Source organism: Styela clava, chromosome 4 (assembly GCF_964204865.1).
Source record: "Styela clava chromosome 4, kaStyClav1.hap1.2, whole genome shotgun sequence".
NCBI classification, from domain to species: Eukaryota; Metazoa; Chordata; class Ascidiacea; order Stolidobranchia; family Styelidae; genus Styela; species Styela clava.
The window spans coordinates 18,272,395-18,285,841 of record NC_135253.1 but is presented as its reverse complement, the minus strand read 5'-3'; the positions used below and the strand labels follow the sequence as shown (position 1 = coordinate 18,285,841).

The window sequence follows — 13,447 nt, the reverse complement described above, 5'->3', positions numbered from 1 at the left end:
CTTTTTACAATTACATCCTCATACTTTTCGTTTGAGAAAACTTCTACAGGCTCTCTAATTTAATCAAGTCCCAAATATTTCATCACTGCAAATTTTACCAACAATCGCAATTCAATCCTGAAGAATATGTGGCATCTAAAGTAGTATGGTATCTTATCATAGCTACATATTTTTATTCCTCTTACGAACAATATCTACTTTCAAAACAATCGTTCCTTATCTTTCGCGCTAAATATTTAAGTTGCGAGTCAAGCAAGAGTGAAAACATGCGTGCGTCTCGAATCAATTATCATTTCGTGTAATCCAGGATTTCCGCATGCGGCGTCGCCATACGAATTGAGATAAGTGTCTGATTATGAGCTACACGACAAAGTAAGCAACCCTAATCGTGCTATTGAACACGAAGTGAACCAAGGGATATTTTGTTACTATTTTTTGTTGTTGATCACCATGTTAGTCATTTTTACACACGAAGTGGACATATGGATCATTTGTTCTTGTTGGTTCTTGTTGGTATTATTTTTTTTATCGTAATGAAAAAATCACTTCACTCTTCAACTACTGGACCAATTGCTTTGAAATTTTGAGTGGTTGGAGATTGAATTTTTAGCTAGAATATCACTTTTATTTATTTCAAAACTTTCCGAGGGTTTTACGTGATTCGTTTGTCATTTCCAAATTATGTGTGATAATCTCTTCAAAATTAATATAAACTATTGGTAGCGGTTATGCGACCTCCCTGGTGCTACGCGAGAGTCGGAATTTTTTACAGTGGAATAGGCAAGATCAAAGCATATATATTAGGTAAGGTTTGGCTCTCGTTTCCGTATATTCGAGCATCGCTCTCCTGTTGTTTAGCTCTCTTGCTATTATTAGTATTTCTTTTCTTCCTCTTGTTGTGAAATAAAACGCCGTTCTCATTAACTAATTGCTTTGCTAATTGCTGGTGAAAAATATCCTAGTTCTGGTGAACAAAACTACGCCAGTTATAAGCACCATTAAATAACGGGAATAATATTTATAATCATCTAAAAAATACTGTACATCAACTTAACAAAATTGCTTAAACCTGAGCTATAAAGTAAATTATAAGCATACATTAGCAGTCATTATAAGAAAAAATTTCCACGCTGATCCTGATGATAACGTTCAGAAAATTGAGATTTAAGGAACGTAAACAACAGATAAATCACAAAATTTAAAATCAGCTGTGAGAAAATAATGTTGATTGTTTCTTTCTGATTTTTCTAGACATTAACGCCAGTTTAAAAAGCGATTTTGTACATGTAACAATCAGCTTTTTCACAAATAATAGAATAAATTAAATTTCAAAGTGCGAATCTATCATTGATATCAGATCAAAGACATCTTCATCTTCTCTGTATCACAGTCAAGCACTGAGTGAGTCACTCTAATTAAAAAATGTTTATATATAGGAATATATCTTTCCTATATCAGAATTAGTAATTATATACTCATTCAAGCAAGAAACGCAATGATTTAACGCCGAAGAAATGTTATCTATTCTCCTCATTGTAGTCAAGCACCAGTTAAATCTTCCTGATTTAAAAATGCTTTATAACATTCCGGCAGACAAATTTCATCTGTCGAAACACATTTCTGCTTCAACTTTGTAAGATCTTCTGCCGACAATGAATTTTGGAGTTGTTGTCTGTATGGATGAATAAAACTCTTTTGGCGATATTCTGATAAGTCTGAAACAAAGAATACTATGTTACTAGCAATTATATATTAGTGTATTTTCATGCTTAAACAAGTAACCGGCCAGTTTAGTCGATAGCATTTGTCACAGATATATTGTAGTTTGTAAATTATGCTGTGTCTACTTGGGATTGCAATCCCTCTTGACATGACAAATGAACTAGAACATATTGCTTCTTACCCTTTCATTTGGTATTTTTTCACTTGGTAATCATAAACGCAATCTATGATGGTTCCAACGTAGACGTTATTTTTCCATATCACGTCACCCGGAAATAGTGTTCCCTCTCTAAAATGATAAAACAAAGGTGCTGATGTCAAATAGTTCGAAATAATAAGAACGTGTATTAAATTTGGTTTAAAAAAGTTTATATTTTTGGAAAAATCCGAAACAGTTGAATCAATGGCCACAAAGTTTAGGTTATATTTACCATCATTATTTCTGTTTATATCACCAAATATTTTTGGACCCGCCTGTTCGATTATATATTCTTTCAAACTCCAATTAACAAAGACATGTTTCTAAACATTGCGTTACTCACGAAACTGCCGTCAAGTTAAAAACTTTTGGATTCAAATGTCGGTTCTCATTTTTCATCAATGTGTTTTTTCCAATGAACTCTCTGTCGCCACCAGTTGCACATAAATGTGATAATCCGACCTCATGAGGGCTGAAACCCAACAGACTAACGTTGAGAAGATTTGAAAAATCTGAAAAAACATTTTTTGGTATTATTTATTAATGTAATGTATTGTGTAGGCATAACACCATGGCATGAACACAAATTGCACACATCTTGTCTGATGCCTTGTTCGTAAAGAAAATTAAATAAATAAATACAGAAGTTTAAATTGCGGTATTACTATTGCGGTTTCAATCGATAAAACATGGTTTAAATATAATTTTCTTTCTTTTTGTACATTTACTTAGTGACATGCATGAACTGCTCACCTGAATGATTCGAAATAGACTTCAGAGATCTTAATCCAGCAGGAATTGGTCGAATGTTTGAAGATGTCAAGAAATTAAAGATGGAAACAGCATCTTTCATGTTACATTGGATTTGATAACATATCAAAGAAGACGTGTTTTTTGTTCTGTGATTCGTAAAATATATGCATTATAGTTTTAAACATCATAAAATTAAACTTTCAGAGTAATGTAAACTAAGAGTTAATTGAAGTAAAACAAATTACGGCGTGCTGCTTCAAAAGTATCACATGGATTGCGAACCACGTGTCCTATTATTGTAACAAACAACATACGAAATGCCATAGTTCTGAAAATTTGTGGGTACAACCTTCCAAGATCCTCAGAAAATCTTCCAGTAAAACGGTTAGACTACAAAGCCTTTCCCAGCCTCAAGTGTCATCACGCACTATTGATGATCCAAACACCCATCATAAATTTATTACGTTACTCTAAAATTTATTACAGGACAAGCGTATCTTAAACTTATAGTAATGTGAAAACAATATGGAAGCCTCCAACTCTAACCTGAATATAGAACTTCGATATTATTCAATACACAATAAGGATGATAACAACAGGTTTAAGAGAATGTCTTGTGAAAAAAAAACCTGCTCCAACTTCATAATAAGTAGAAATAAGACGAGAATCTAACCTGCATATTAGTACTTTTGTATTATTCATTTCACAGCTCATACATTGACCAGGTTGCAGGTCTTTCCAATCGTCAGTGACGCGATGTAGAAGTTTTGTACTAAAAGAATAAATAAATATATCTGTCATGAATGATTTGTACTTAAATACAAGCCTAAAGCAATTGTTTGGTTCTTGTATAGCGGCATCGGGGGATTTACCAAAACACTCTTACTAGGTCCTTAGCACTGTCAATGTTATACATTGATGAAAATGATTAAATTTCAATGTGACATGTATTTTTTTCTATTTTACCAAACGTATTCTGTAAGCGAGCAAGAAACAAGATGAAGCCGGTTTGATTAAAATGGCCCTAGGTATTTATCAAAGTATGTTAAAAAATTTGAGCATGATTCAATGATAATAATGAAAATAGAATAAAATAATGAATAGAGTCCATGCTTTTTCTTTCATAACAGTTGCCAGTGATATGAACTCCTGAAGTCGATTTCAACCAATATCGACGATGGTGACGTGTAATGATTCAAACAGTTACCCCATACTACTAAAATAAACTAGATGTTTGAACTAATTTATTTTAAAGCGTCATCTGCATATTTTATATGAAGATCTAATCTTCGATAAAATATATACACGACATTTCAACGACCTACAATATTTCGTTACCACCTTTCAGGTCCCCATAAGGTCAAAAGAGCAAATCTTCCTGTGATATCTTCGACAGAGCAATTGTAACTATTGTATTGTACCAACTGGTTGATGTGATGAAGAATAAATTCTTGTTGTTGCGAAGGAGCAGTGATTCGATACTTATCTGTGAGTATTCTGACATAATTAAAATATTCAAATATTTGTAACCTATGCTAAGAGCTCCTTACTTATGTGTAAAAGATTGCCACATTAGGTCACGGGCTTTCATAAAAGAAAATGAAACGGACTTTCCATAATCAGCAGTGGATGATCGTACACAGCCTTGTTCACAGGGAATTGCGCATACAAGCGTGGAGAAAGACAACGAATACAGTTTCAATTAGAAGTGTTTGGGATTGTAAACTGGTGCGTAGTGCATGTAGAACTCGAGTTTTCGAGTTTTCAAATGTGCCGTCGTACTATAGGGTGTCCATAAAGCCTTAAAAATTTATTGCGAATTTATCGATACCATATATTGTTTTGGCGCTCACAGATGTATTGAATAAAGTAAAAAATAATCAAACAGTTACTAATTTAAAAACAGCAAACCAGGTTTTAAGATATATTGAAAACTGACTTCATAACAAAATTTTAACTGTAAAGCAACTTTATGGACACCCTGTATATTCAACCTTGAGCTTAAAATGAGTATTTAGGGTTTAAATGTTCTTAGACTTCAGAATATCATGTATGAACTTGTTTTAAATATGTATTTTCTGTCCAAAACAATATCCCCATATTCAAACAAAGAAACTTCTTACTTTCATGCATATTAACAGTGACGTAACTTAATATTTTTCCTTCTTCGTTTAGCATTAGCGTTTCAGTTTGATGATTATTCAACAAGTTTGTGACATCACAAGTGAAAAGTTGCTTCGCTATTTTATCAGATTCTGATCCAGAAATTTCAAACTGACTCAAATGAGATAAATCGACAATGGCTGCAGAGTTTGAAATTGCTTCTACTTCGATTCCAACCTATTTAATAGGAAAGATAACTTGGTTAATGGGCTGGGCAATTCAACAAACATTGCAAAAAGTGTTAAATGAAAATATAGATCACTATTAGATCGAAACCTGTTTATGTATATCCACATCTGGCAAGTGACTTCCATCTCTATCCATTATTTCTCTGTATTTGTAATCCACATTCTTTTTGTATCCGTAACAGCCGGAATAATCGTAGTTGAGTAAAGGTAGGGTCTGGCCAGGCATAAAAAACTCTGGCACTTCCCAGCCATGAATACACGTGGAATACGCCCCGTCTTTGAGGTGAATCTGAAATAACATAGCGTTGCTTTATAGATTCGTGTTTTTCTTTCGTAACGAGAAATCTCTTATGAAAGTTATAAAAACAATACCAGATGTAAATTCCAATTATTAATTGATACCAATTACATTAAAGTCGTAGAACTATAAGTCAAGAATCGTTTAGCCATTGTCACATACTTCAACAAGCAGTTGCCAAACTAGAACTCGGGGTCAACTCGAATGTAAAAATTATAATCTCGCCTTAGATAATGGAGTTGTTCTGAGATTTCTGCCGGCTAATGGCTTCTGATTATGAAGTTTTGGTTCATATCTTGTTGAAACATGTTCGTGGCAACTTTCTTTCAACCATGTCTCATTGTAAGTAGACGAAAATCGACTGTTTGATAAAAGAGCATTTATTTATATTACAAATAATTGATCTCCTTATTTCCAAAATTTACTTTTCGAAATAGCGTACAAGATTGCACTTAAGTTTGAATACTACCATTCATGAAATGAAGATGATCAGCGATAAAAATTTTAATGTGCATTTTTGTATTGCATTGTTGACACAGATTCTTTAGTTTTGACTAAATCTCAGATAGTTTTACATTAACAACAGCTTTGTCACTTACTTCAGATCACAAACTCCTAAATCAATTTCTGGTTTACCATACGCCACCCAGTGGGCAATCTGCTTTCCTGCTCCTCCTCCCTGGTGAAAATTTTTGAAAGTGATTAAAAAACAGAGTAGCAGTTTTACGTAGTCAAAAGATGGATATTAAATTTTTATCGGCACTCGAAATTTGGTGCCATATTTAATCAAAATCCAAGCCAAAGCACTATTATAAATTATATCAATGCCCTATTACATACCAACATCATTCCTCCGCTGTTAAAAGCACTCGCATTGAAAAATCCCTTGACATATTGAGATTCCCCAATGAGAGGATTTCCATCAGGTGTAAATGACTCTAAAAAGAAATGTGTGTAGTTAAATATTAGATTTTCGGCGCTCCAGAAGTATGTGTACCAATATGGAGGTAACTAGTTTGTTCGCCTACTTCACATCAAGATGTGTAACGAGACGAAAGCCCATGGACATTGGATATATTCACTTGATTAACACAAACAGTCCCCGAACTCGTAATAGAACTAGAATAAGGAAAATCGGAATAAAATTATGGCTTAACATGAACCAGGTACACATACTACGGGAGCAGAAGATTTTCTCTAATTTGTTAAAGCCTCAACTTACCTGGTCCACATACAGTAGATCTGATTCCAACTTTTGCGACAGCAGGAACGAGATCCGTTGCCGATTTGATATGAGGTTCGAATCGATTCCAGTCCATGTCGTATAAACCAAATGAAAAATCTTTTTCTACCTTCGAAAGTTATTTAAAATTAGAAAGTTACTTTGCATTTGAACTTACTTGGGAATTTTTAGGTTTTATTCCGCCCTATGAATGTATATTGTTCAGATATGTATTAAGTGAAGAGCGCTGCAGAAGTGTGTATACCAATATGGAGGTAACTAATTTTGTTCACCTACTTTACATCAGGTTGTAAAGGTTCAAAAGTATATTGGCAGGGAGCATATTCACTTGGCTAACACAGACAGTCCACGAGCCCGTAATAGAACTAAAATAAGAAAAATCGGAATAAAATTGTGCCCTAACCCTAACTGGTACACACATTACGGGACTACCAAGTGAAGATATATGTGGAAGCAAATAAATTTGAAATAGCAACGAATGTAGTAACCAATGGAATAGGGATAAGAATCAAGTCAAACTTTTTAACCCTGACATGAGCAAACAACAGCCCGGGGCCAGATCCGGACGGTCGGGCAATTCAACCTGGCCCGCCTGATGCTGTCACAACCACACTAAAACCAAATTTTCATGTTTTAGCTAAAAATAGCTCAATGAATTTGTTGAGATTGCGATTAAATATAGTTTTGGCACGATGCTCATTGTTTTCTACTTTGATCTGGTAAGACTGTAAATATTGCTCATACAATGCAAATTTCACGTCACACTTACATCGCCCGCCAGTATAGGATGGGCAAAATTACGAGTAACATCTCACCAATCCAACAAGTTTCAAATTTTTCTCATATCCTCCGAATAGTAAAGCATCTCCTTGTCGCTTGTGATAAACTCCCTTATCTAGGTCCCGAAGATGCGGAACATTTTCAATACCGGGAATGCCTTCAACAACATTCATATTGAAATAATTTTAACAAAGATTTTTCTAGTTTTGCCGAGGAATGAGCAAATAAATTTATATAAATGAAGATATGAATAAATTCAGAATTTGCCTAATTGATCTATTAGTTGAAACTTGAGAAAGTCTGACACCAGTCAGTTAAAACTTTGAAAAGATATTTTTGTGTTAGACTGGCTAAGAACGTGAATAAGGTTCCGATTGACCACCTTCAGAGGCATTGCAACGCAAGGAAACGAATTGCACAGAGTCCACTACACTTATACGTAGCGTATCGCTTCTAATACCTCGAAAATAAAAATTATATCAAATTCTGTAAGCGGGTACTGACACAAAGACTCTTGATTCACGTTGAATTATTATTTTTATTTTTGCTACACTTATTTATTATACGCGTGCAGATTCAAGAGAAAGGCATAAATGAAGTAGTGCAGTTATATAGGCGACATACATCTATTCATGACTATACTTTGTATCATACATACCTTGCGTTACAACGTACGCTATCTTGTAAGTCAGCTGCGGAAGTTGCATACCCACCATCTGTAGAATTATATGTGAAATATTACAAAGCAAAATGTTTAATAGTTATATGGGGTGTCCCTTTATAATTTCAGTTTTGTTATGAAGTCAGTTCGCAATATTTCGTATCGTAACCAAGTTTTTTGGATCAGTTATTGTTCAAGTCTTTTTACTTCATTTAATACATATGTGAGAGTCAAAACAATATATGGTATCAATAAATTTCCTTTGCAATTTAAAAAAGTTTTGGACCTCCAATAACATAAAACAATTGCCAAAATTTGAGTTAAAATCTCAGGGAATTTTCCGTTAATTTTTTCCGTGTTCTTATTAAAAAACATTTTGCACAATAATCTTTTTTCCACAAGAATGCTGCCATGATGTACCTACATTCATAATTTCTTTTCACGTTTACTACCACAACGTGACAATAATGCTAATTTGTTAACTTGTATCTAAAAATGTTGACAGAAACCGACACAAACTTACCTTTGCGATATACGGAGCCCAAGCACCAGTGCAATTAATTACTTTATTTGTCCTGATGCTGCCTAGGTTCGTTTCTATGGAAACAATCCTTTTCTTTCCCGGTATATCACCATGTGTTTTGATATATTTTACTTCGCACTTCTCTAAAACCTGGAATAGAATAAAACAATATTTATCAGACAGTAACATCAGTTCGCTTTTCCTATAAACGTTGAAAATTTTTAAACAATAGATAAAAGCGGAATTGTTTATAGATTTTTATTGGGAAATGTGATTGAATGAATATTCATCTCTCAGTTCATATTTCAATAATGGTGTGTCGATTTTTGATAACCCAACATCTATTGATATTGCGTCCGCCTGGTAGATATTTTTATTTTGATTAATATTTGTTATTTTCAAAGAATTTTTTCAAAGCAAGGTCACGCCTACGCACTTAGAAATAAATGTGACTGATCTCTGGGAGAAGGTTATAAGCGATCGCTGAAATGCCAAACAAAATCAAAACACTGAACTCTGAACCCTAAAAAGATTGCTACCTGTGCTTTATATTTTGTTGCAGCCTTGATGTATGAAGTACACAATGTTGCTGGATCAAGCGATCCGTCATCCGGTGAGTACAATCCACCCAGTATTCCTCCAGTGTCAATGAGTGGATGTAACTTGGATATTTCATCTGTATCAATCATACGTAATTCAACTCCAAGTTCTGAACCCATCTATTAATTTCGGACGATAAATTTAAATTCAGCAAAAATGATAAACGCATATAAATTAACAATATACAAATTATTTCAACCTATACAGCTTTGCAATATATATTAAAATACAGATAAATGCTTCATCATGATTATTCATATTATATTATGCATTCCAGACGAGTGACCTGGGCCGGAAAATCATCGCGAATCGTAAAATTGAAATAAAATATGGCTATATTAGATTATAATATTTTATATTAGAATTAAAATCAATAAATTACTCTGATACATAACACTGAGATTTTAAATCAATACATTTGCTGGCGTGGTAGTATAAAAGTTGCAAACTGCTTGTATGAGAAAATCTGATTTTGGCCAGACAAAACGTTACAGAAATACATTTGTGTTGGTGTGTAGCAAGACTCTTGAATTGCATAGTATGAAGTTATATATTATTTTAATTTATACCAAAGACGAGCGAACTTAGACGAGAGGGTAGGTAGACTTATTGCAGAACTGTTTTATCTTGAACCTACCAAACTCAATTTTTCTAATGCATCCATTTGTGTTTCTCTTCTGGTCAAATATATCGAGCCGGTCTTTATCCATCCAGAATCGAACCCAGTCTCTTCAGGAAGAATGCGGCTCAGTAATTGTTGGGTATGTATTTGCATTTGAGTTAACGACCGATGGCCCCGTAGATTCCATAGTATACCTGATATATAAATAAGTACAGATTGACAACTTGGAAACTCAATATTTGAATACATATATTACAAATACACGTTGTATAAAAATTACACCTGCACTATGCCAAGTCGTTCCTGAAGTAAGTTTATCTTTTTCAATGAGAACAACTTTTCCAATGTCGAGTTTGGCCAGATGATACGCCGTACTGCATCCTACGCTTCCGCCGCCAATGATAACAACGTCCGCAGATTCTGGTAACATTTTAGAAAATTAAATTTTACTTTCGGAAAATTTAGTCTTTCCAACACGCGGTGACTTCGTAAATAGCAAAATGTAGCCAAGAAGAAATAGTTTATTTTATCTCATTTTATATGTTATAAATTTTCGAAATTTAGGTTTTTCCTCGCAGTTCTTATATGGGCGAGCTTCCACAGATGTATGAAATATAAAAATATTCTGCTTGTTTGAAACCATGGCATATTACCTTGAATTAGGCAAACTAAAATTTAGAATAAATCACCATTTTCATGCAAACCAGATCAAAATAGAAAATTCGAGAATGAAATTAACTGTAAGAGATCCAAACTATTCTGTTTAATGGCGCCCCAACTTCACGTGACCAGATTATATTATAAGTACCTGGCAGCACACTCGTAGTCGATGCATTATTTTCTGCAGTCTTTTTACTTCATTTAATTAATGCATCTGTGAGGGCCAAAACAATATATGGTATCAATAAATTGAAAAAAAATTTAGGACCTCTAATAACATAACAATTGCCAAAATTTGAGTTAAAATCTCACGGAATTTTCCGTTAATTCTTTCCGTGTTCTTATTAAAAACCTTTTGCACAATAATATTGTTTCCACAAGAACGCTGCCATGATGTACCTTCATGCAAACCAGATCAAAATAGAAAATTCGAGAATGAAATTTACTGTAAGAGATCCAAACTATTCTGTTTAATGGCGCCCCTACTTCACGTGTTCAGATTATACTATAAGTACCTGGCAGCACACTCGTAGTCGATGCATTATTTTTTGAACTTCTTTTTGAAGAATTTTTGTAAGGAACATCGTGACTATTCTGATTATAGTTTTTGATAAAGTTCCTCTTCAGCGGGCTCAAATTCCGGGAAATTCGACCCAAAATGTGCCTAATATTAATTTTGCTAGTTGGAATCATCTGAAATACAAACCAGTTATTTTTTATGCTGTTCGATTAGGTTTGTTTTATCCGTAGTCAGTTAATTTTTTCAATAAAAACTATGAAACCGAGTGCAGCTTTCTGTCGCGGACTGTATTTATAGTATCTGATATTACGGTAATATTTATTGCTGAGGAGGAAAAATAGATACACAGCCCAAACATTGAGGAGTCGAGGTCTTTGGTCCGGTTACCAGTTCATTTTGGGTTATAAAAGTTTCAGATGCATGAAGTTGAGGGTGGGGGGTTTGTGACGGTTTGATGAACCATCCCAGGGCGCAGAAGACCCAGTTACACTCTCGCACATACCACTTAGAACGATGCACCCACCAATCGTCTATAAATGCTTTTTAGTTGGAATTCCTTATGTTTCAACAACAATCTATGATTGTAAACATTCGGCCGAAACTAATTGTGGGCTATTCAGCGTCACCCACTTTTTATACAATATATAAGCATATATTGCTGTAATGAGATTGTTGATGGCGAATAACATCACATTTATATGTTATTGCCTGACTTACTGTTTTAATATACAAAACATGACTTAACCTTAATCTTAACCCGATAGTGATAATCGAAATTTTAGTGAAAGAGTTGAAATCTGTTAACCGACTTAGGGATTTACTGTAATCCATAAATATACACTTCTTTGAACAAACTAATATACAGCCTTTCAACGCGATCCTAAATTTTTCTCACTGGTATTTTATAGTTCAGTACAATCTATTAATGCCATATGAATATCCAAATAAAGAAGGTATGCTAAAGCTATATGCTCTCAACCATTATGAAGAGCCTCCACCAAGCTTCAAAAACAATCAATACAATTCTCTGAATCGCATATCGAATAGGCAAGACGTGAACAGTTAATCCTGCGGTCGAGCTAAGGAGGAAATATATAAGCGTTTGTAATCGATTTGCCGAATGTTTCATTATTCAAACCTCGCACTGCCGTTAAAGATTGCAGTCAGATTCCGGTCCCGGATTGGAATGCAAATGCAGTTGACATCAATATTACAGTTTATGGGTAATGTTTACATTTGCGAACGGCGACTTTTCAACAAGATTTTCATATTCCCAACGACATTTCTCCATACAAATGATACAGTGTCTCAATTAACCATTGTTGATGCCTTTAATGGGTGCAACCCTGAACGGCAACGGAAACAAGGTGGCGGAGAAAACATGATAATAGGAGAGACATGGGATACTTGATACGTCGTGTTCAAAGTAGACCAAATTGTATTAAGACCAGCCATAAAGCGTGAGACATTTATTACCCATGACGAAAAGTGTCTTAATACCTCTACGCGAGTGTTCTCGACTGTGCAATACAGAAAACAACAATATCAGTTTATGTAATACATATATATTATATAGGCTTACCATACTTCCCGCTTTAGGCGGGGCAGTCCCGCTTTTCAGCGATTTGTCCCGCCGTCCCGATAAGTCAGCCAAAAGTCACGTTTTGAAGAAATCGCTTTTCTCTTCAAATACTGGACCAATTGCTTTGAAATTTCCAGTAGTTGAAGATAAAAATTTTCTCCAGAAGGCTATTACTTTTTTTTTGCTATGACGTCATCAAAATTATGTGACCCTCCGTGTCCATATATTTGAGCATAGCTCTCTTGTCTTTATATCAATTGACTATATTTATTTTTTAGAGCAGTGGTTTTCGAACGGAGATTAGTATAGTCCCCGAAGGTTTTGCAAGTTCTTTAATCAGATTTGCTATATTAAAGCTATATTAGCTATATTAAAGCTGATTTGTAATCTAGAAAGTCAATCCATGGTCTGCTGTTACAGTGGTTATAAATAGCTATCTTTCAAACGTGCTTGTATCCGATTTTGCTAAGACTAATCTATAATAATTAGAAACACGAGCCTAAACCTAATAGCCCAGCGTACTTTACTAAAGTCGACACGAAACTCTGTAGCTTTCTACACTTTTCTCGGCAATTTGCAAGGAATCGTCAAAACAAGATATCGACGTTTCGATTGGCTGAAGGCTGCGACACAGCCCACAACGCCCTTATCATATTGTCAAAGACATTTATCAACGGGCGAAAATCATTTTAGCAAACAGGTTTCCCAAACGTAATCTATGAGCCATGTTTGGAAGTTACCACAGAAGATATAATACCTATATGCGTATGGTATCCGGATTGAACCGGATTTCAACGCGCGTGGGCAAGTAAGTAAACCTAAATTTTCGAATAATAACAAAAAAGTCAACAATGCACAAGCATTCGGGACCTTAACTAGTGTACAAACAAGGTGGTCGCGCACATAACGCTAGCACAGTGTTTTACGTTCGTC

At 34.5% G+C, this 13,447-nt stretch overlaps 1 protein-coding gene across 1 annotated transcript; it reads right to left on the bottom strand.

The window, feature by feature from the left end:
- Window positions 1-522: 522 nt before the first annotated feature.
- Window positions 523-12,863, bottom strand: LOC120326837 (sarcosine dehydrogenase, mitochondrial-like). The gene is made up of 20 exons (XM_078111668.1): window positions 12,515-12,863; window positions 10,928-11,105; window positions 10,035-10,172; window positions 9,768-9,946; window positions 9,070-9,249; window positions 8,531-8,680; window positions 8,005-8,062; window positions 7,382-7,503; window positions 6,546-6,675; window positions 6,164-6,261; window positions 5,923-6,002; window positions 5,549-5,684; window positions 5,114-5,314; window positions 4,798-5,014; window positions 4,016-4,160; window positions 3,348-3,446; window positions 2,675-2,820; window positions 2,265-2,433; window positions 1,904-2,011; window positions 523-1,715 (listed from the first exon to the last, which is right to left on the bottom strand). Exons 1-20 carry the CDS (start codon window positions 12,515-12,517, stop codon window positions 1,601-1,603), a joined length of 2,652 nt encoding a protein of 883 aa, XP_077967794.1. The 5' UTR covers window positions 12,518-12,863; the 3' UTR covers window positions 523-1,600.
- Window positions 12,864-13,447: the final 584 nt, after the last annotated feature.